Source organism: Streptopelia decaocto (assembly GCF_964273445.1).
Source record: "Streptopelia decaocto genome assembly, chromosome: Z".
NCBI lineage: Eukaryota > Metazoa > Chordata > Aves > Columbiformes > Columbidae > Streptopelia > Streptopelia decaocto.
The window spans coordinates 47,449,759-47,473,282 of NC_138657.1; the positions used below are offsets into that span (position 1 = coordinate 47,449,759).

Here is a 23,524-nt window from a genome sequence, read left to right on the forward strand (position 1 = left end):
ACAAAAAGGAGAATTTGATCTGCAAAGTGAGCATGAAGAGCAGCAATGGATAAACAGAAGCTGCTTTAAGAGTTGAGACGGCGTTTGCAGAATGGATGCATGAATTTCCACCCCGCCCTCCTTGAATTTACTGTAGATCAATACATTCAAGATTATGTTGTGGGGATAATTAGCACAGATACATCTTCTGTTAATACCTTTACAGTAGCTCTTCAGGACTTTAAAAGTACAGATGACATCTGCTCAATATGCATATAGGTGACATGACTATGTATTCTTTCATTTCATTCTCAAGGTAATTCTAGTTTCACTTAGCTCCTTCATGTGTTCCATGTGTTTTTAAGACTAGTTCAAGCTACAAATAGGAAATTTAAAGTTAGTCTCTAAACCACTGTCTGAATAATAATACACATAAATAACGCTTCCCAGTTTAGAGGTTGGGTAATTCTTACCTTGGAAATAGGATAATTGAATTTTGCATAGCACTATTTTTTAGTACCAGGATGCTGTGAAGTACCGAGTCTTTCCTAAAACTGGTATAATGTTTTTTTCTTTTCAATACTTAATTTTTAAAGATTGAGAAATAAAAATAAGTTTATAAATGGATTTTTCTAAGTTGCCTATTCTCTTAATTCAATTACATAAAATCAAGTGAATTAAATTATATTACAAATATTGGTAGCTCAGTACTGTAGCGTCTTTGGGTGGACCACAATATGCTTCTAAGTAAGTCTACACTTTTTTTTTTGTCTTGTACCACTTTCACAGACTTGCCTAGAAGGCCAGCCCTTACTTTGATATCCTTTTTCCTCCCACTGTGGGAACTGAACTCAGTTAAGCTAGACAGTCAACACTTTTGCTCAAGGCAGGCTGAATACAGAGAACATATTTCATGTTCTACTCAAGCTTCTGATGTTTCCAGTTTAGTGGAATTATTATTTTCAGAGATTAGCACATACATTTTAAAGCACTTCAGGATCATCTATGATTTCTGATGCTACAACTGTCACTTTTTAAAATATGAGATTTAACATGTCTTTCACAACCTTTGTGTGTTGCAAATTCTACAAGAAATGTGCTGTTAATCATTTATTTTTTCACCTGATACATCTACTTGACATGCCTGCAGTCTAGTCTGTTATTTAAAAATATGCACAAGGAAATGTTTGTGCCACTTAGTCACACCCTGGCTCCAGACAGAGAGCACATGTGGTCCTTGAGGAGTTACCAGAGATAAACAAGCACTGGCTGCCTCCCTGATGTAAGAAAGTAGAAAACTACAGGAGAAGGTGGCAAAAAGGAGGACTCTCTCCATACAGAAGCTACACAGGGGAATTAATAGAATTTGAACTGGCAGTTGTTAAAAGGAAAGGAACTGAATAAAGACATCCTATTAGAGCATTCAGGAAACAGAAAACAAGAGCTTGATCAGGTCAGTAGTCACTACACTGGTAAACTAGGGGCCAGGAAATAATTAGTTTGGCTTGGAGAAAAATTAAGAGCAGAAAAAATGCTGGAGCAAATAGTAATAAATAAATACTGTTCAAGGAACAAGCTGAAACTAAATAAACAAATAATAAAAATCTGCATGAGTGAGTTATCCAAGTTCAAAAATTCATGTGGCGAATAAAAGAAATGCAAATTATTACTGTGGGTTTTCCATTACTGGACTATTACCTTCGAAGGGATTGAGGCAAACAATTTTTTTTCCAACTTCAGAGGATAAAAATTATCTGTAGATTCAACATGAAGGACAACCTCCTATCATTAACTGGCAAGATACAATGACCTACAGTTCTCCTTCACCTCAAGATCCTAGTGGGTTTTTATTAAAAAAAAAAAACAAAACAAAAAAAACCCCACCCCCCCCCCCCCCACCAACCATCCCACCCCAAACAACAAAAAAACCCAACCCAACCAACCCAAAACAAAACAAAACCCCCACAAAATAACAAAACCAAACTAAACCACAAAAATCCTGAGAAAACACACAGACCAACCTTCTTGCATCACTTCAGAAGAGAACATTTGCAGTATATCAGTAGTTTTCATTTGTTAAGGTCAAATGAGGTAAAAGGCACCAATAGAACATTCTTTAAAGAGAGCTAGGCCAGTAACTTATCTTAGGTAAACATACTGCCACGCAGGAGACAAGCTACTTAATATTTGTAAGGCCAGCAAGCGGACATATTACGAAGAAGATTGGAAAAAAAACACCTAGGAAAAACTATGGAAATACCTTTGTCCCTGTGTACCTTCTAGTGGCCGCGCAAGCTGACACTGGCCTCACAGTAGCTGAGCGGGCAAGCTCCTGAAGAACTGACAGAATCAGAGCGCTTACCTCTGCAATAGTGCTCTTAAATAGGCAAAGTCACATGAGATCAGGGTTCTGATCTGGCAAAAGTATGGATTATTTGAAGTGTTTAAGCTTACAACCAGTTCTGCCTTTTAGCATAATCCAATGAATCCTGGGTTTCCATTAAAAGGTGGTAAAATGTATCAAGCTATTCACACAGGGAGCATTCAGGGAATGTGCCCATGTTACTGAGCCACGAATGCAGGCTACATGCAAACTGCAGCAAAATCATTATTCCAGCTGAGTGTTTCTTCTCTAGAAGTCCTCTAAGGGTGGAAACTATCTCATACACAGGTTGCAAAAAGCACAGAAGAGCCATTATACACAGAACAGCAATGAACAGCTCAAGACTATGATACAAGATTGGTTTAAACTACAATAGGCTGTTTGGTCTGTATGTGCTGAAGAAGTGGATTATGTCAGGGATCAAAACTGTCATTCAGCATAAGAACACTCTGCAAGCAAACTGCTAACTTTTAATGTAGTTCAACTTAAACAAACATAAAAGATTGTACAAAAGACACTTAAAATAAACCCACGAAAAACTAAACCCCACAACCAAACCATCCAATAAATAAAAGCAAAGGTCAGTAACGTAGTAAAGGTACTAAGTCCTCTCCAGGATGAAAAATAAAAAAATCCTGATTATGTGGCTTAGTAAAAGGATGTAAAGTGCATTCTATTTTATTGATGGAACATGCAGCTGGTGAAACAGGAAAATAACAGTAGCCAAAAGGAGATTACAGTAGGGTTTTATGCCTATTTTCTCATTCCTCAACTGAAAGATGCAACAGCCAGCTGCACCATTCAAATAATGATTCTCATCATTAAACAGTGCCAGAAGAAATACTCCAGCAACTGCTGAAGTGTTCAGCCTTCAACAAATCACTACACAATTCAGGTGGGAGGAAAGAATTTCTGAGGCCTGTCATTATGCTGTGCCATATAAACAATGTACATAACACTATCGACACAATGAAGGCACAGGGTGAAGTAATTAGAGTATATACCAAAACCTACATGTTAATTATGAGAAAAAAAAAAATCAAAATACTGTCTTGAAATGACATGAGATAATGCATTTTCAAGATGAAGACTTCAAAAAGAATAGAACGCATATGGCAGATGTACAACACACCAGAAGTTAACAGAATACCAGGCTACATGTACAATAAGTATCCCTTTTAATAAAAAGGAAATTTTATCTTCAATACAGCATATAGAATGACAGAGCTGCCCAGACCTCCAGACAACTATGAAATACTTTCCCTTCAGATGCAGCAACTGACAACTAAGCAGCAAGAGAGCTGGCTGTACTCTACAGAGGGCAGATGCAGATTTTTTTCTGTACCCTATATTCACATCGGAAAAAAGCTACCTGATCAGATAGCTTCGGTAGCTCTTTTTTTACGCTATTCATCTGCATATTTTTTATAAATGTACAGTCATAAGCAGAAATGCAAAAACCATTCTTTCTATGTGTTTACAGGTTGAGTTTAAAAAAGTTAGTCCCTTCTCCATTTTTGAAGACAACACCTAGACAACTTCATTGCTTGTAATTCATCCCCATGCCTGAGTTTTGCAATAATGCAGTACAAGCTTGCCATCACTTCCAAAACACTGCAAGAAAAGGAAAAAAAAAAAAAAAAGAAAAAAAAAGAAAAATCCAAGAGTCATTAGATTATTTATGAGCTAGCATACACATGAAGAAAAACAAACCACCCCCCTGCCACCAGATAACTGTGTCATGGATTACTGTTACTGGTAACAAAACTCTCCATCATAATGCGAGGCATGGCAATATACTGCACGTGAAACAATGCATTTCCAGAGATTGCATGAAATCACATCTCTTTAAATGATATCACAGAATCAATATGTCAATATAAACTACATTACACTGAATGCAAGCTATTACCAGCATAGTTAGGGGCAGTGACAGATTTCAAGTGCCAGAAGTGTACTAACAAATTCTGCTAAGCACATTTGGAAAGGATATTTAAGATAAAAGTCACCTCATAGAGGGTCCCAACTTCTTGGTCTGGAGATGGAGCAAAAGACTGGTTTACATAAATGAACTGCAAGAAAAGAAAACAGAAAATGGAGATCTCCAGCAGATCTCAGATGAAACATTCTGCAGCCAGAGGTGGGTAAATCCATCCTCTGTTAAACATTTATTTTATAATCTTTACAGTACACACCAAAATACCAAGATTAATATTTTCACTTCCGTATGGAGAGGCAATGTGACTTCCAAGAGTCATTTCTGGGAAAACAGTCCAAGCAAGCGTGGTGATTGTGTTCTCCTGCAAGTTGACCAATTAGTCTTCCATACAGCAGCACAAAATGCACTCACTGGTTTAGTTCTCACTCTTGTTTCAAGTTTTCAAACCATTCTCACTATTCCAAATTTGCTCAATTAGATGAACAGTCACAGAAATAAAAGTTAGTTATTTTTTTAAAGTCACCCTTCTTACTTCCTGCTCCAAATGTGAATATGCATACAGTAGCTAGCCTATAATGTCAAAGAAGGCCTTGGGTTCTGCAGTGTGAGGTGTCAATGCATATTAGGGTATCATGTGCTATTTCCAACCACACTGGCAGACTCCATGCTCCTATATATTTTTTTTCCTGGGATAATGAGATGGCAGTTAATGAATTAAACTGTTGAGAATGTCAATGAACAGTAGATATCTGAACTATCAATCTTCTTTTAAATATTAAGCCTTCTGAAAAAGCCTTCATGATTTCCAAGTGGAAGAGATGGTTAGTAAAACTGTTTATACCTATATGCTTAAATAAGAGCCTCCACACCAAGAAGAGCTAAATGATCCTATGATTTAAGTGTGATTTCACCTACACTGTAGCTACACATTTGACTATTTTAATGAGTCTAGCTTTAAGTTTATATCTTAAATGAAAACTTTGAAGTGTATGGGTCTTAACAGTTTAGTGCTAATTGCAAAATGAGTACAACATTATTTCTGAATGTTCCAGCTTTGCAATGTTATCAGAAGGCCACTTGGGCTTCACAGGAAGGGACATATAACCAGTACTGGTAATGTGCTGCCAAACTGCAAACATTCCAAGGTACCCATTTTAGAAATCAGTAATTAAATGTTTGAGAAGTAAGTTCTGTAGGAAACTGACACCAATATTCAGAAAGTCAACCCCAAACGCTTTAGAGTTTTCTAGCAAATACTCCTTCCATTCAGTTACACTGTGCATATGAACCTTTCACTGAAATACACCACTGCACATCAGCATCAGACCAGAAGAAATGGCGACACTGCGAAAAGTTGGTGCTGAGCACACCCAACAGTACCATTGCAGCCTGTCTCCACCTTACACTGCAGCATGTAACTGTAAGAGTTTTACTGGTGCCCCTACACCAACTTTCCTACTAAAAGCCGTGGCCTGGATTCACACAGTGTCCCTGCCAGGCTGACAGTGGGACCCAGGGTGCACAGCACTCCTGCCAGGGCTGGCCCCGGCCTCCCCCGCCAGGCGCAGGGCACGCCGGGCCGGGCCGCGGCCCCTACCAGCTGCTCAGAGGCCATCAGCTTGAGAAACTTCTTAATGAAGTCAACGAGGCCCTGGATGGTCCGCGTCCGTTCCACCGCCCACTTCTTGGTCTTCATGATTGGGGTGTCGCCCACGGCCTTCAGCAGGATGTCAACTGCGGGGGACCAACCAGAGTTAACACCGCCGCCGCCCGCCCCGTCATTGGCCAGAGCCACCCGCTCCCACCACCCATTGGCCAGTGGGCCTGCCCATCGCCGCACAAGCCCATCCGCCCGCCAGCCCTGACGGTGACTTCTCGCCCCATTACTTTTCTTTTTTGTGTCGCAGGCGGGCTCCTCGGTGCCCGGCGAGCCGGCCGGAGCGGGGGGCGCGTCGGCAGCCCCCGCTGCAGCTCCGCCTTCCGGAGCTTCCTCCCCGCCCTCGCTTCGGCCCTCGCTCTGAGGCGAGGCAGGCGGCTGCTCCTCCACCTCCGCCATGCTTCTCCCCGCCTGGCGGAAGTTACGCCAGGGCGCTCCGCGAGGCTTTTTGTCCCTTGCGGGACGCCGCCTTCCCGTCAGGTGACGGGGCGTGAGGCGCGTCACGTGCGAGCAGGAGCTGTTCCGCCGTTAACGGCTGCGGGTCGCCGGCGACGTGGTGCGCGTGACCCGCTGCCGCCGCCCCGAGAGTGAGGGGGGTGAGGGGGAAAGGGCGGGGAGGAGGAAGAGGAAGAGGAGGGGCGCGGGCGCAGCGCAGCGAGGTCGGCGGCCGCCGCCGCCCCCCGTCCCACCATGATCAAAGCCATCCTTATCTTCAACAACCACGGCAAGCCGCGGCTCTCCAAGTTCTACCAGCGCTACGTACGGGCGGGCCGGGGCTACGCGGGGGCTGGTTCCCGGGCGGGGGCGGAGGGCGGCCGGCGGTGCTGAGGTGGCGGGTGTTTCCGCCGTGCAGCCCGCGGGTTTCCTCGGGAGCGGCGGTGGTGGGGTGCGACTGTGGGGACCCGCCGGCCTGGGCCTGCCCCGTCGCCTCCGGCAGGTCCTGCCGCGCAGTGCCGCGGGCGGGGGCGTGGGCCCGGAGCGGCGGAAAATGGAGGGTGCCGAAACCTTGTGAGAGCCCTTAGTGGGGAAAACGAGATTTCGAAGAAAACTCTTCTCCCAGCCAGTGTGCTTGTCACTGGAAACTGTCCTTTAATAGTGCCGAAGGTGAAGGAAGGGGGCCTTGTCCAACGGCAAAGTCGGTTCACCGAGCTCATTTGTGGAAGCAGGACTCTGAACTCTGCCAGGCTTTCCAGCCTGACTTTAGGCTGTGTACCGTCATGCTGTGGCAGAGGTGTTGGAATTGGGAAGATGAGTTTTGTGAGTCTCACAAGTTCAATAAGCAGAGTTTCCTTTGGAAACTTTCAGAATACTGTAAAAATATAGTTGACATGAAAAAGTAATGTGATCAAATAGGGCAGTATACTCTGTTACGTGGGAAAAGGCAAGGAGCAGAGCAGCCCTGAAAATGCAGCACAAGCACTTGATCTGAATGGAGAGTGCAGCCACAGGGAATTAAGAAGCAAAGTGGGAACAGTTGATTCAATTCAAGGATTTAAGAGCGTTTAAGGTGATGTTTTGATTGTGTATTTCTGAGCAAATAAGCTAAGCTTTGCTCGGACTGACCTTGGGTATTAAAACATCAGAAAACAAATGATGCTTCTCAGAATTATATAAGCAAAATATTATTTTTCAGTAGTGCTATTACTTACGTGGATTTGTGGCCACGTATTGCAATTCTGGCTATTACTGTGTTCATATTTAACTGTATGGGAAGGGATGAATCTTGCTTCTACATCTCAGAGCAGAAGTGGTGACTGTGATAGTTCAGCTTGCAGTGTCAGGCCTTTAAGAGACTGTAACTGATACAGGTCGTTGCTATGGATGACTGAATTTGATCCCCTTTTAGAAGTGCTGTATTGGGAAATTCTAATATGTGTGTTTGTGAAACCATTTTTAAAACTTCGTGCATAGGAGCATATTCTAAAAACGAAAGTCACTATAATACTCAGTATCTCCGTTTCTTAAGGAAAAAAGGCATTGTCTCTTTCCTGCTACTGTAGAAATACAGGGAACTAACTGAGGTAACTGCAGTGGTGTAAGGCAGGCACAATTTACAGAACACAAACTGTAGGAGCAGAAGAACCTGTACTTTCTTATTCTGTGTTTTATGGAACAATTTACTGTTGCTGGAACTTTTTGCTGATTTTTTTTTGGTGGTTTTTAGAGGTCGTTTGTAAAAGAACACATGAACTACACCGATGCCAGGCTTTGATTGATTAGCAATCATGCAGAGTACTGCACTGTTCTAGCTGAAATCATTTAAGATACATGCATGAGTTTTGCTTAGAGTGTTTTTTCACATAGTGGTTTAAAATGCTGACTTACATGTTTGTCCAGGGATGAGGGCTATCTATGCTTGATTAGGGGTTCTGTAGTATAAAACAAATGTAGGATTTTAGGAGTGATATCTAAATTTTTTTTTTACTATGGAAGTACACACTTATTAAAAATGGGTCTGGTCTTAAGAAGGGTTGCAAAAGCAAGCGTGCAGGAATGATGGAGTCGCAGTGGGGATCCAAGAAGAGTCAAGCAAATTCAAAGTCAGCAGTGATATCACTAATCTGCTAGATGGAAAGTTAATGGCTTAAGAGAACCTGGTGTATTTTAAACTACTTCTGTAAGAGTTATGTATTGTGGGATTTTTATCTTCCCTGTGCCCAAACCTTTCAAGCCTTTGATACTTTGTTGTTTTTTTTTTTTCCTGTTCACGGGTGAAAGTAGTTTCAAAGCATGTCTGTAGCTGTTCAGGCTATGCTGGAAATAGAAAAATTTTAGAATACTTGAGAAGACTTCCTGTTTACTTGAACAAACTATTTTAGATTTTTTTTTTTTTTCAGAATTTGCTTTATAAACACACTTTTTTTTACAGTTGTTTCTCAGTAATGTATTCTTCTGCAACTTGTAAAAATGTATTTTTGGGTTGAAATTACAAAAACAATATCCAGCTGCTTAGTTGGCAGATTTAAAGCTTCAGAAGTAGATAATTAGAGGGTGCTAATATACTTTGTATGCTATTTGTTAGCTGTGTGTGCTGTACATTGTTAATCCATTTTAGCTTCATACCAAAATATTTTTTCTTTCATAGAGTGAAGATACGCAGCAACAAATTATCAGAGAAACTTTCCATTTAGTATCAAAACGTGACGAAAATGTCTGTAATTTCCTAGAAGGAGGATTGTAAGTATCAAGTTTGAAATAAATGCCCAATACTTATTGGCTAACAGATATTATTACTACTGATTGTACTATAACTGTTTTTACAGTTGTAATGTAACTGAGATAACTGATAATGTAACTTGAGATATTTTAATACACAAAGAAGAATATGTTCCACCAGGTATACATACTCTTTACTAACTGCAGCATAAATAAATAAATATCAAAATGAGTTAGGCAATAAAACTATTTTTTTCCAGTGCTGTAACTGACACAGCATCCTATCTAGTGCTATAATCGTTTCAGCCACAAGATGGGGAAAAAACAGGCAGATAATGTCTAATCAGTTTCCTTATAATCAATCTAAAGATTTCTGGTTTCATTTTAGGAGGCACTGGCATTTGCTTAGGTGTACCATGTCAGCTATGATGTCTTTTTATTGATCAGGATGATTCCCGATTTATTGAGTATTTTTGAAACTAAAATAATTCTCTTCCAGCTACTCGACTGGTGATTCTACTGTTAGGTTCTTAGAGATGATTATAAGCTGGAAACACACTGGCTTGAGTTTTGTAAGTGAAAGACAGAAGCCATTTGGAACCTTTTAAAAAAACCAATAGCTGTGCAACAAAAAGAAACTTAAGACAGAGGCCACAATTCTGGCTTTCCTCCTAGTGCTCAATTCTGGAGTTTCCATTTCAATATATTTTTTCAGTGTTTTTTTTTATAGTTTGCCATTTACCCAAAGACCTCAACAGTTTATAATATACTAAACCTGTATACTGAAGAATTTGAAAGAATTGGTAAACAAAGCACAAAAAAGGAAGCTTCAGTTGCCATTCCTTTCCACTTCCATATTTGTTTGTAATATTTTTGTCTGATACTTCTTAACCATATTTCATGCTCTTTAGGAACAAAAGGTTCTTCCTCCCCACACCCAAGCATTAATGCAAAGCAATGTGCTGAAGCAAAAGTGACCTAAAAGATTTGTTGTTCTTTTTACTTATTGTATATTATCTCTCTATGATGAAGGCAGAAACTGAAGGGATGAGTTACAGTTTACCAAACAGGCGATTCAGTTCTGCCATTGAATTAAGGGAGAATTATGATGTTCATAGCCATGTAGGTTTAGGTTACAAAATATTTTCGTTTCTATTTGAGTGGGCCTCCCGCTGCTCAAAGCAAATGTCAGTCATCTGAAGAATATATCTTCTTATGATTTATGTACCTTCTTTGGGAATTATGTAGCAGAAGAGTGGAAGGAAATACCTGTTGAGACTTCTTCTCATTCAGTAACTCAGTAGTGAGTCCATAAAAATTTGATTGCTTCTGTGACTTTAACATTGCATCACAAACTATTGGTTATACTATAGTCTCATTTCTGAAGGTATCAGACATTTTATAGCACAAGAGCGTTACATATTCTTCCTTTTTAAGTGGACCATAAACACAATTTAAGGCTTTTTCTGTAATCCAAATGCCAGTCTGCTTTATAGTTTTATTTTTCTGTTGATGCTCCTCTGAGAAGGGCAGTGAAGGCTCTGTTAATGTGTAAAGCAGATTAATACCTGTACAGTGCCCACTAGTGTGAATGGAATTGAGTTTAATACTCGTTTTTTGATGAAACTGCATGATCTGTTTGAAGTAATTTTAAGAAAAAGGTGCATATGTTGATGAAGTTATTATCCATATGGGTAACAATAACTGCTTGTCTAGTAAATGTAACTTGAGCTGTCTTGGTAAATATTCTATTGTAATTATAACACAAAATAAAAATTATGGTACAGTTGTATTTGGGAAAGCTCCAGGCATCCATTAACAATAGGCCTTCTATTAACTGCAATAACTGTGAGGATTTGCTCAGCTTATCCTGAGATGTGAACTTAAGCCTTCCTCTTTTTTTTTCCTGTTTAGATTAATAGGTGGGTCTGATAACAAGCTCATTTACCGACACTATGCCACCTTGTATTTTGTCTTCTGTGTGGATTCTTCAGAAAGTGAGCTTGGCATTTTAGACCTCATACAAGTAAGTTTTTTTTCTGTTTGTTTTTTTTAATAAGTTGAATTTTACAGTTAAGTACCTTAGACCTCCCATATTTAGCTGTGCCTTTTTCTGTAATATTTGGAAGTGAAGGTGGCTTTCATGCTGTGAACACACCCCAAGTGCTGAGTATTACGTTTAGACTGTTTGCAGTTTTCTGGACTGTCTTTGAAAAACTTGTTTCACAAGTTAGTGAGAGAGTACAGACACAGTTTGTTTGGAATGCACTGCACAATCAGCAGCTACTTTTTCTGCACGTTTTCAAGGCCTTGTTTTGGCTGCAGGTAAAAATGGTGCAGTTCAAACATTCCCTAGACAAGTTTAGATTATGAGAACTTCGATATGTAAAGCTCTGTCTGTGTGTGTGTGTGTATATATATATGTATTCACTATGAGCAGATAATGGATTAACACATTTAAAACCACTTTAGATGAAACTTTGCTTGTGGCTTATGAGCATTTTTGGACAGATCTATGCTAGAAAATGAATGCAAATGCTGCCCTAGGAATATGTTCTGCACCATGGGGTAGGTGCAGAGAGGTGAGGAGGAAGAGAGCCAGTACAAGTTCTTTCTGGATCTTAGTAAGAAAGGCTCAACAGCAAAATGCCTTAATAGTTGTTCAATAAAACAGAATAGGAAGAGAAATGTAGGTAGTAAATCTTTCATCCCTTCAGGTGCTAGGCATCCCATGTTCATACAGCATCCAATGGAGCCCAGGTGGATTTTCCCACAGTGTGCTGTACAGAGTATATTATGTCCGCAGAGAGAAACTATCTCTATTTTTTTGACCTTTTTTATAATTTCCTCACAAGAAAGCAACTCTATTCCTAAAGAATGTTATCATGGGAACCTCTTGCTGCACTTTGAGGTACAGGCAAGGCCATGTGGGTGGTGTAATCACCAGTACTAAGTGGGAGCTGCCTGCAGGCTCCTCTGTTACAGTGAGCTGGCTGGGTTTATCCTGCAGCCAAGGAATTTGTGCAGCACAGCATAGGCCTGTATCTACTCAGGTTAAGTGTTATGTGGATCACTAACTCCTAAACATACAACAGCCACTTAGTCAGGATCAATGTACTTTACTCCTTGATCCACCTACAGTGTACCTTTCCCAAATACATTATAAGTTAGAGATTACATGAATAAGATATAGTCTTTTCAAGCCTAGTAGAGCAGACATGACCTGTTCAAGATCACTGACTCCTCAAATACAATGTCTTGTGCAAGGTTTCCAATACAGCATGTATGATTTAAACTGTTATATGTGCCTGTGTCAACTCAGCAACAAAAATCATGTCTGGTAATACAAACACACGTATGTCAAGAGAACTCTGATGACACCAGGGATTTTTCAACTTCAAATTTGCACATAAACAATTTCACTGATGATTGTTAGTGTAGTCAAATGTGGCAAAAAATAGTTTCACACCATGAGTGATTTATGTCATTACATAAAATGGGTCTTCTGTGTGTGTGTGTATATATATATGTATATATATATAAGCTTGCACATAAAGATAATTGATTTGTTGCATAAGTAAATTCTGTGGTATCCTGAGATATGGGTCTGTATCTATTGATTATTTCACTGCAGAAAGCATTGTGAGCTTTAAAGGCCTCATAGTTCCCTGCAGACCTTTTGTGGAGCTAAGTAGATTCTCATAGTCACCTGTTAGTGTTCAGAACAGCTCTTCAGTGTACAGTGTTTTTCTGGACAGTAGATCGAAATTGTCTTTCACAGTGGCTGTGTGTTTAGCAGGGAAGGAATCTCTTTTTCTAGATTCTTATATTGTCTTTGGTCATAGAAACATTCTTCAATATCTGCACAGTGCAAGTTACTGAGTAAGGGATACAATGGCCTTACCTGTTCTTAGCAGTTCGTTGTACAGTTGCTTAGTTGCATGTTGCATAGTGTGTCTTTTTACTTGGAAGTGCTAAAATATTTATGAACTGGGAAAAGAAGTATGTTAATATTTCATGTGACTTTCAGATGTTTTTCACATGAAGTGGATGTAATAAGTATCTTATGCTTAATCAGATGGAAAGGATAGGAAAGGCTATCTAGGTCAGTCAGTCTGACCTGTTATATTTTGCAGGGCTACTATGCTAGTTCAACTATGATTTATTCATTATGGTATATTAAAAACTTCATATCAGTAACTTCCAGTTATTTCCAGTTACACAGTGTAGCCTAGATTCTAGTTTAAGGTGTTGAAGCAAATTACTTCAGCTTACTACTATCTATATTTGTACAGCCTTCAAACTCTCTGAATGCGGGAGATATTAAAATTTTCTTAAAATGGTGGTGTTTCTTTTGCCAGAAGTAGTTTGATGAATTTCAATCTCTCAGTCTTTATATTGCATAGCTTTTCCATTGAGCATTAATTACATGCTAGTACAGATATTTTTTTCTGACCTGTATGCCACAGCACCTGCAGCTGTTCAGTATTCCCCTTTCTCTAGATCATTATAATTCAACCGGCTGATTATCGTAGAAAGTATACGGAGATTAATTAAACCTTTTTAATTTCCAGTTTGTTTCACAAGAAGGATCTGTTTAATCCTCTTAGCAATCAGAATTAAATGTATATTGCACTGGAAAAATGCCCTCAGAAAGTATATTATTACATCTCAATCCCATGTGCAATGCAGACTGGCAGTATATACACATACACACCTACTCAAGCAAATAAGCTTGTCTGGTTTTTGTTGAGAAATGTTGAGATGTTTTCATGCACTTGAGTTTTCTGTCTTGTAAACTGAATAAATCTGATATCACTATTGGTTTATTTTAGGGTTAGGTGGAAAGTAAAGGGCAGGAATTACGAACAAAGAACATTTTGCCCTAAAAAGCCTTGTTGGTAGTGCATTAAGTCTATTGGTAGGTCTGCTTGAAAAACATAGCACGCTTCTGTTTTGAATAATTAGCAGGACTTGTACAGTCTTTCCCTTACACTGTAATTTTGGCATTCTGTGTATAATCTATGAGTACTTTTAAAAGAAGTATATTGAAAGAAAACAGGGATGTCAGTGTAAGTGTGGGAAAATGCAGTGGCTGCCCCAAGGATTTCCCAATTAGAAAGGCTGTGGAAATGCTGTAATTGATTTCATATGCTTGCAATGATAGTGAATGATGACTTATTAAAGGTCACTTGTAAGAGAAACCAGTCTTGTGTATGGAGAGCTGGCTATAGATTCACAGAACATTTTGGGTTTGAAGAGACCTTCAAAGCTTATCTAGTCCAACCACCCTGCAATGAGCAGGGACATCTTCAACCAGATCAGGTTGCTCAGAGCCCCATCTAGCCTGGCCTTGAATGTCTCAGGGGATGGGGCATCTACCACCTCTCTTGGCAACTGGTGCAAGTGTTTTCACCATCCTCATTGTACAAAATTTCTTCCTCATGTCTAGCCCGAATCTCCCCTCCTTTAGTTTAAAATGATTACCCCTTGTCCTATCACAACAGGCCTTTCTAAAAAGTCTGTCCCCATCTTTCTTATAGAACGGAAAGGCCGCAATAAGGTCTCCCCAGAGCCTTCTCCAGGCTGAACAACTCCAGCTCCCTCAGCCTGTCTTCACAGCAGAGCTGTTCCAGCCCTATGACCATCCCTCCTCTGGACCCTCTTCAACAGGTCCGTGTCTTTCCTCTACTGGACCTAGAACTCCAGGTTGGGGTCTCACCAGAGCAGAGCAGAGGGGCAGAATCAATCACCTCCCTTGGCCTGCTGGCCATGCTCCTTTTGATGCAGTGCAAGATACCATTGGCCTTCTGGGCTGTGAGCCCACATTGTCAGATCACATCCAATCTTTCATCCACCAGCACCCCCAAGTCATCTGCAGGGCTGCTCTCAATCCCTTCAGCCCCTAGCCTAATCACACTATATGATCAGACTATTATGTTCTAAGCTAGCTGGAGTTTCAAGTAGCATTTGAACAGTCAAAAGCACTGATGGAGAGGACTCTCCATGGGCAGATTGAATTCTGTCTCAAAGTTTACCATTGCTGTTTAGCCTAGGAAGAAGGATGGGATATTCCTGATATGAGTTACTCCTGTTCCTTTATTTTTTGTACCTGCTTTTGTTAGTATTTGACGTTGCCTAGCATCAGGGGCATATAATTGATAAGGTGTTCTGATTTTTCTGCTAGCCTTGTTATCTTCCCAACATTAATGTATGTTTTATTCCACTAACAATGTGGTATTTTCGTTCCTATACTTCACTCTCCAGGTGTGTATCTGTCTTTATTAAAGCATAGTTACTGCAAAAGAAAGGTGTGGTTGTTTCTCGTGTAGTTTTTGTTGGTGGTGTGTTTTTGTCTTTTAATCTTTTCCTGTTTATTTGCATAGAGATCTGAATGGGTTTTTCTTTGAACTATAAAGGATTGCAATTTCAAAAATAAAGCACAAGGGGGAGCTCGTAGTTCGTTGTGCACATATCCTTCTTTTCCTGCTATTTAACTAATTGATTTATTTATGTTTCTTTTCCAATAACATCACAAAATGCTTTTGAACTGACGGGGTGGGGGGGAGGGGTGTCCTGAAACAGTTTATGTGTTTTCTCCTCTGGTTATTTTAATTGACAAGTCTGCAGCATCAGAGGTGATTACTGAAGTACTTGAATTCCAGCACTGCATGCCATAGTGTGCAATGCATTTGACTCTCAACTAAAACTATGATGAAAGGAGCCCTAATTTTATTTGCCATATTGATTATTTTGAAGGCATCTTAAAATTGCTGAAAGAATATTAGTGTAAAAAATGTAGTTTACCGTGCAGATTAATAATTGTAAAGACCAGTTATTCCTATTAGATTCATAATAGATGTATAACTTGTCAGTGCTGATGTTGCTCTGAGTGAATGCTCCACCATGAATGGAGGATTGAGGAAGTGTCCTTGAGAAATCATGGTGAAAAATCTCTCTGAAGAATACTTAGTGCCAGCTGATTTCCCTTAGATTAAAAAATGTTTAGTGTGTATTATTGGTTGTGCATTTTGAGCAGAAATCTGTGAGTTCATTCAGTATGTGGTGTTGTCACTGTGTAATGGGTAAAGGTTTAGAAGTTACTGTAGTAACGAATCAAGTGTTGTAATAGGAGAAGACCTACTTACTGGAAGAAGATCACAAAGATGAAACTTGGGTGTTGCTGATTTGTGGGTATACATACTGCTACTAAATACACATACCTGTGGGGGGCCTTTTCTGGGGATTTTTGAGTTGGTTTTGGTTTTAACTTGTTCCTTTATTTTCCAAGGAACTAGATGGATGTCAAAGTCAGTACGTAAATTCATGTGCAAATTTAGTGATGTATATGAGGAATGTTTTGTTTCAAAAATAGTGTCAAACTGTTAGCTCTTGTAACTAAAACCTTTGAACAAAGGTTTTGTTTACACTCTGTTTCCAATCTTCTGCCTGCAGCTAATATCAAACAGCACCATCCTTGTAACCACATTCTCCTAAGGTACAAGGAAAGTAAGACAGTATTTCTGGTCATTTGTTTGGCTGTACATGGTTATGAACTGTGTAGTTCTGCTTAACATAGAAGGTTTTTTGTTTGCTTGCATCTCTTTTTTATAGAAGACTGTTACTATCACAACAAATTAACAGCTACTTGAAGGAAAAAAAAAAGATCTGCTTCACTTAGCTTCAATATAATTTAACAGAAGCATATTAATTATTTAGCTGTTGCCAGTGAACCTTATTGTCTTGAGTCTACCTGTGAAAATGCTCTGTGTTCCTAGTTTGTTATGAATTGGTATTTTGATATTAGAGAATAATCCTTGTTCTAAATGCATGGAACATCAGCTAGATGTAGTTTGACTTTAAAATGCATATTGATAATAGTTGTAATAGGAACAGCAGAATATGGTCCTCTTTTATTGTGTAAGCAGGATCTGAGACTGGTTATTCAGATGTAAAAGTAATCTTTCTTGATATGCAAGGTCATGTCAAGTAGACTTGTTTTAGTGGGTCTGTAGACATAAATATGTACCTATAGAAGCAGGCCTTTTATCCACTTTATTTTTGTCAGCGTAACATGGCTTCTCAATCTTCTTTCTCTGGGCCTAGGCAGTTTGAAGCCTGGTTCCTCTCAAAGACTAAAATGGGATTAATAAACATTGTTGAAAAGAGGGAGAATCAAAACCAGATGCTTAACTTGTTCCATATTGCTGCTTTAGAGTTTGAGTTTAGAATTGGAAAAAAAAAATACATACAGTGACAACTTAATAAATAATGTTAAACACACATTGTGATGAAACAGCCTTGAAACATATAAACCATGCAGTTAAAATTTTCCACAAGTTGCAGCTTATTTACTAGCCATTAATAAATGATCTTTAAATTCTTGCAGAAATTATTTTTAAATTTGAGGACCCTAAGCTCTCAAACTCAAGCATGTGTTTAGCTTGAACATCTTGACACATCTCATATAAGTCAGTAGGAGTTATCCCTTGTACAAAGGGAACTGTGCTTGTACCTCTCTAAAACTTTGTCAACACTCACCACAAGCACATGGTGACTGGCATTCAGGAGTTTGGGACTGCAAATACAGTAATCTTTTAATTATCTGGCCTAACTGGATGGTGGGATGCTCCTAGTGTACCAAAGCTCGCTAACATCAGTGCCAAGGAATCTGTTTCAGAAGCACCCAGAGCAAAGTAACATAAAGTCCATATCTGGCAGTGGCTGGACTTCAGCAGCTGCTTCAATTTTTCTGCTTTGTGAATTTACCTTCAAGATTCAGGGAGGGGTGGTTTACCTGGGTACAAGCTGCTGGACTTTTCTAAATTTACGTGGTGGTATGCCTGGCAGGATCAGCAGGTGTGATGTTAAGACAGCTACCTTTTTCCATGGTCCATCCTGACTTCAGCAGGTCTAACCCAGATGAAAGCTGCTGTACTGTTGCTGGAAGCCGTAATGCTTACAAATTTGCATGATGCTGAGCGTTTGCATTGCACATGTGTCTCTGTATAGCAAAGTTAACAGTAGTCTGGTAACCAGGAGATGCCTGCAATGTAGTAATTCTTGATAATAATAATGAAAAAATGAGCCGATATTTGCTTAATAATTGGGTTCTAATGAAATGGGAAGGAACACTTTGAATCACAGCTGAGAAAAATGTAACATAGATAATGTTACTGCTTTTTCAAGATGTAACTATTGTTTAAAACTGTGTGACTTAGCAGAGTTATTACATAAACTGACTTGTTCATACAGTTTTGCCCTCTACAGATAACATGCTGTTCATGGAATAATGTTAACCACATCTTTTCTATAGTTGCTTTTAATGCTTTAAAATCTACACAGTGTGTTGGTCTTTTGGTTGTTGTTGTTGTGGGGGTTTTGTTTGTTTTGCTTTGTTTTTGTTTTGTTTTTCCTATATTTGCTTTTGTTAAACCTCACACCAAATGGGTTTCTGTTAAAGCCTGACCTCTGGCTTTTTCTTCATCTTCGCAGGTATTTGTGGAAACACTAGACAAATGTTTTGAAAATGTCTGTGAACTGGATTTAATTTTCCATGTAGACAAGGTACTGTGATGAGCTTTTGCAATATTTCTTGTCAAGTAAAATGTTTAGTTTAACTGATACTTGGTGTTAAACTCTGCAGTTATTCTACTTTATTGTCAGTCAGATATATACAGTTTCTGTCAACACAGAATCATAGAATGGCTTGGGTTAGAAGGGACCTTAAAGATCTAGTTCCAAATCCCCTGCCATGGGCAGGGGCACTGTGTGAGCCAATGCAGGCAGATCGCAAGAAACAACCAGAGACCATGAATGCAATTGCAAAGAGCAAATTTATTTTTGTTACCTTGCTACTGGGGGATCTCCGAAATAGCCTAAGCTCCTGGGCAGAGGTAGTACAAGCAGTGATGCAGGTGCTGCAGAATTCAGCCCTCGTAGAAGATCACTGGGCCTGCTGTGTTTGCTTGTATTTCAAGGCTTCAGGCAGGCACAGCCTTCTGCTGTGTTCTGCTCTTTCTCACAATAAAGCAGGAATCTCAGGCATAATGAGCATTTCTCACAGGCCTATGTTCTCTAACACAGAGGTTCTACTTGTCAAGCACACAAGGTCAGTAAAACAATTAGTGCGATGTATGTGGTTTTTTTATACCTCAGCTGCAGTTGCATGAGCGTATTAACAATTAGGCTCTTTGCCATTCTTGTGCTATTCCCACATAGACACCTTCCACTAAACCAGATTGCTTCAAAGCCCCATCCAACCTGGTCTTGAGCACTCCCTAGGGATGGAGCATCCTTGCAGTTATGGCTTCATTAGGTTTGTCCAACATATAAGTCATTGCACGTTGGTCTTTTGCAATGCTGGTGTTTATTGAAAACCATACGAGTACTGCTGAAGCGTCAGAGCTGCAGCCCCTTGGCCTTGCCAAGAGACTTTCCTAAACACTCATCTCAGGTAAAGAAAGGAAGAAGCTGAGGAAAGTGAGATGAGGCTTATACGACTAGAGCAAAACACACAGTCCTGTCAGCAGCAGAACAAATTAAAACTGAGCTTACTGAGAATTTATATTTTGAGGGGAATATTCCTGTGTGGATGCTTTGTTTTGTAATCAGCAGTCCTTCTCTTTGTGAAATCCTTAAAAGTACCCATTCACTTAGCTGCCTATTTCATGATATATGGGGAAATTTAATATCCTTAGGAACTCCATTCCTCTTTCTCATGTGGATGAAATTAGTCAGTTCCTTCAAAACATATTACCAAAGAAAAGACATACATATGTTGAAAACACTAGATGTACATCATGCATTCCAGGGCAATTTGCCTAAAAATAAACTGCTCTTTGCTGCGTTTGGATATTTTCCTGAAGGACATCTGGCCCATGATCTTTCAAAGTTTTTCTCTTGCCCGACACAAGGGTGTGCAAAAGAGTGTGAAAGTTCTTCAACAGCTTGATACAACAGCTTTGCAGTCTGTGTGTCTCACAAGAGGCATTGCTTATGGAGAGACTGCAGCACCTCTCTAACTACCTTATCAGCCTCACAGATCTGTGCCACTGCTCACACCTACTCTCTTTGTATCACCGATGGAGAACATTCTTATCCTACACAGCAAGTGTGGAACCTGAATGCTGACCTTCCCCATTCTTGCTGTGCAGTTAATATGACTCATGGGGTCTTTACAGTGCCCTTCAGGGTTTTACGCTCCCATGTGGCTTATGAATGGTACATATCTTCCATGATTCAGTTCAGAACTGGGATAGTGATGTGGAAATGGCAAAACTGGCATATGCCTACTTTCTGATAGTAAAAAGCCCCACAACATACCAGGAGGCCTGACTGGAGAATATTTAGTTTAGTAAATCTCTGGGAGCTAAAATATTATTGGGGTATTTTGGAGAAATTGCTTCTTTTAAGAACTGGCTGAGAATTTATTCCAGGAACAAATACTTCTGAAGTTTATTCCAGGAATAAACATCTCAGTCATATCCAATAACGAGAAGTTAACTCCTCCCCTAAGAAACCATCATTAATATATAGGGCAGAGAAAACCAGTAAGACTCTCATGACTGCTCTAAAAACCTGTCTGGATTTAAACAACAGTATTTTGGTTCTTGTTTCTTAAAATGTTGCATCTTTTGGGACTTTTTTGCCTTTGAACATGCAAATAAGAGTATCCACAGGAGTTTAATGAATAGTTGGAATAAAGTTCAAACCTGTTTTATTGTTTCAGTGAGGGTACCATTCCCTACTAGTAATGTGGTTCAGACTGTGTGTGCAGTAGTATGCATAATCTAGACTATGATCTTGCTGATATATATAGATTAGGCCAACATGTAGGAAGAAGACTTGGTGAGAGACAGTGAGCATGACTCAATTAGTTGTAATTAGCTCACTGGGAAATACTATCTCAGGAAGTTACTGGCAAGACACAAAATTAATGGAAAAGGGAGAACATGTGGGTAGTGAGGGGAAAGGGTGTGAGAAAGATCTTTGAGTGTGTTTCTCTTCATTCTTCACCTGGGAAATACCCCATTTCCAAATCCCATCTTCTTTTTCCAGGAATACATATTTTTTTTAAGAAAACATATTATTTTTAAGACTTGATAGCTAAGGTGGAACATGTATTTCTGAAGAAAAATAAAATAAGGTGGGAGATATGCATAGTAATTTTGCAAATATAATTGCAAAATCTGAGACATCTGAATATTCTCAGAATAGGACTTAGTTTCAAGAAGTAATTTGTTTTATTTTGTTTATGGTTTGATGTTATATTACTCAGAACTGAAATTGTTATAGGGTTTTCCAGTTAAGATTGGCAGTTGCCTTTCAAATGCTATGATTATGTAGTTTAAATGCTGTGTGGATCTCTCTTTTCTGAATTTCAAACAGACATGTATTTTTTCAAACATTTAGAAACAATCTTGTTTGAATATTCCCAATTATAAGAAACAAGTGTTTCATTTATTACTCTAGTTTTGAGAAATGCTGTTATTACAGTAATCTTTCATTTATAATGACATTTGCACCTCTTGATGTTATGTAATTCTCAGCATTTCAGGTATATACAGAATTTATGTCTTCAGTTGCATTTTATGCCTACTGTTGCTTTCTGTGCAGTCACTTTTCCCCATCTATGAACATCTTTTTGCATCAACAGCAAAAGATGCAAAAAGAAAATAAGACAAAAATCACTAGAGTGTACTAAAAATAGTAACAGGTATCTGAAATATTTGGAACTGAATTAGTTTGTTTCAAAATCAGGAAGTTCTTTTCGAAGAAACACTTGTACCTTGATCAGGCAGTGGAATGCAAATGACCTTGAGTAGGTATTTGAACTGATACCATGCTCATGACAAATCATTAGCATTTCTAACCTGTCTGGAACACATTTTCCATTTCCAAACCAGCAGATTAAAGTACAAAAGAATTAATGAGCCGTTTATATATTGACTTCTGAGCTTGAAGAACCTAAATACTGCAATCGTTTTGAGGCACGGAGTTTGATCTTTAGCTGCAGAATGCTTTGGCTGATGTGAAGTCCAAGCTGTTGCTCTGTATCATGTTTCATTCAGTAGCATTCCTTAACATGAGTAGTCTTTTACACTTTGTATGGGAAACATCTTTCTAATAAATTGTAGAGAACTTAGGTGCTTCAAAGCAGCAATTTTTTTGAAGAATATTTTACTTTTTATCAGATATGAGATGATATTTTCTTCTTTAAAACTATTTGTCAAACAGAAGCTAAAATTTAAGTGTTTAATTTGATTTAATAAAGAACTGTATGAGAATCCCTTTAAACGTTTAGGCTAGAATCTTCAAACTCTGAGGAAAATGTGAACCCTAAATACTAATAAGGTACTTTAGCAAAAGTAACCCATTTCCAAAATAAAAGATCAGTGAAACCCCTTGAGTTAAAAAATTTTTGAACATGTCATTAGCCAGTGCAGTACTTTTTAACTTGAACATAAGCCAACAGAAAGCTACAGTGTAGAAAGCTTAACTTCTGCAGTAGTGCAAGGCTACTATCAGCAGTGCAATAGTATTAATTGTGCATTTGTGACTAATCTGATGTCTTCATTCTTTTTTCTTTTTTTTTTTTTTCCCAGTGTAATTGGTTTGTAAGACTTTATACCATAACATAGGATCAAAAATTTTGATTCAGTGCAGGTCAAATTCGCTAGTATTCTTGCAGATCCATAAGAAAAACAAAACAAACAAACAAAACCCAGGAAGGTGTATCTGTGAGAATGAAATTACAGAATTAAATTATCTTTAAACTGCTGATAAGGTCACCTTGTCAAGAAGCAAAATGCATTAAGTCTTTTGAGTTGCAACACATTTACTTTCTCTTATCAGATATTTGCAGCCTGGCTTGTGAATAGATTCCAAGTGTTGACTAGGGAAAAGCAGCAACTGCTGCTGGGTGTTTCTTCTAGACACAATCTTAGTTATAGTGGATACTTACATGTGGGAGCTGTTTGGAGTGGAACATTTCAAATATTTGTATTTTGAGTGGTCTGGTGTTGAGAAAAGTGAAGATTGACTAATTTGTGTGAGAGTTTATCTGTGTCTTCAGCTCTCAATGGAGTTGTGGAAGGTAACTTTCTTCCAATCCTGTTGCTGGAACTGCCTACAAAAAAAAAAAGCAATGCCTTTCTTGTAAGAGATTACGTAGCATGTAGAAGAGTTAAACTGTGCAATCTCAAGAGCTCTTGCCTCTTTAGTAGCATTTTATGTGGAATTTCTACATGGAAACATTACCTTCATCAGGCAGACATAATACAAAAGCCAGTGATGGCTTGTAGTAACCTGAAGCCAAGATACATACTTGATCAAGAATAATATTGTTATAGTACTAGAAATACATTTGGAAAATGGAATGTGAGATTGAGATAGTGTTTCTTGAGGA

At 39.0% G+C, this 23,524-nt stretch overlaps 2 protein-coding genes across 5 annotated transcripts in view; one reads left to right on the plus strand and one right to left on the minus strand.

The window, feature by feature from the left end:
• Positions 1–2,000: 2,000 nt before the first annotated feature.
• On the minus strand, positions 2,001–6,535 carry ATG12 (autophagy related 12). 2 transcript variants are annotated; one of them, XM_082075272.1, is made up of 4 exons: positions 6,189–6,535; positions 5,899–6,035; positions 4,356–4,434; positions 2,001–2,044 (listed from the first exon to the last, which is right to left on the minus strand). In XM_082075272.1, the coding sequence occupies exons 1-4, from the start codon at positions 6,355–6,357 to the stop codon at positions 2,010–2,012; spliced, it is 420 nt and encodes a 139-aa protein (XP_081931398.1). In that variant the 5' UTR covers positions 6,358–6,535; the 3' UTR covers positions 2,001–2,009. The 2 variants fall into 2 exon arrangements, with proteins under 2 accessions (XP_081931398.1, XP_081931397.1); XM_082075271.1 differs by lacking the exon at positions 2,001–2,044 and adding an exon at positions 2,813–3,976 and having other exon boundaries at positions 4,372–4,434; positions 6,189–6,528.
• Positions 6,536–6,556: 21 nt separating this feature from the next.
• Positions 6,557–23,524, plus strand: part of AP3S1 (adaptor related protein complex 3 subunit sigma 1) — a 31,419-nt gene continuing 14,451 nt past the window's right edge. Inside the window, exons 1-5 of one of the 3 annotated variants that reach the window (XM_082075270.1) lie at positions 6,557–6,717; positions 9,044–9,135; positions 11,029–11,140; positions 14,658–14,787; positions 16,570–16,709. In XM_082075270.1, the coding sequence (XP_081931396.1) occupies positions 6,649–6,717; positions 9,044–9,135; positions 11,029–11,140; positions 14,658–14,787; positions 16,570–16,688 (522 nt within the window). In that variant the 5' untranslated portion in view covers positions 6,557–6,648 and the 3' untranslated portion in view covers positions 16,689–16,709. Of the gene's footprint in view, positions 6,718–9,043; positions 9,136–11,028; positions 11,141–14,657; positions 15,637–16,569; positions 16,710–18,609; positions 18,682–23,524 lie in introns of those variants that run through there. The other 2 variants (XM_082075269.1, XM_082075268.1) reach the window with 2 other exon arrangements.

Bases quoted from the DNA above. Each gene is read 5' to 3' on its own strand.
- ATG12 (XM_082075271.1), bottom strand. From the start codon at position 6,357: ATGGCGGAGGTGGAGGAGCAGCCGCCTGCCTCGCCTCAGAGCGAGGGC. The intron at 6,036-6,188 runs GTAATGGGGCGA...GGTCCCCCGCAG, and splicing joins CTGCGACACAAAAAAGAAAA to TTGACATCCTGCTGAAGGCC. The intron at 3,977-4,371 runs GTGACTTTTATC...CTTTTCTTGCAG, and splicing joins AAGTTGGGACCCTCTATGAG to TGTTTTGGAAGTGATGGCAA.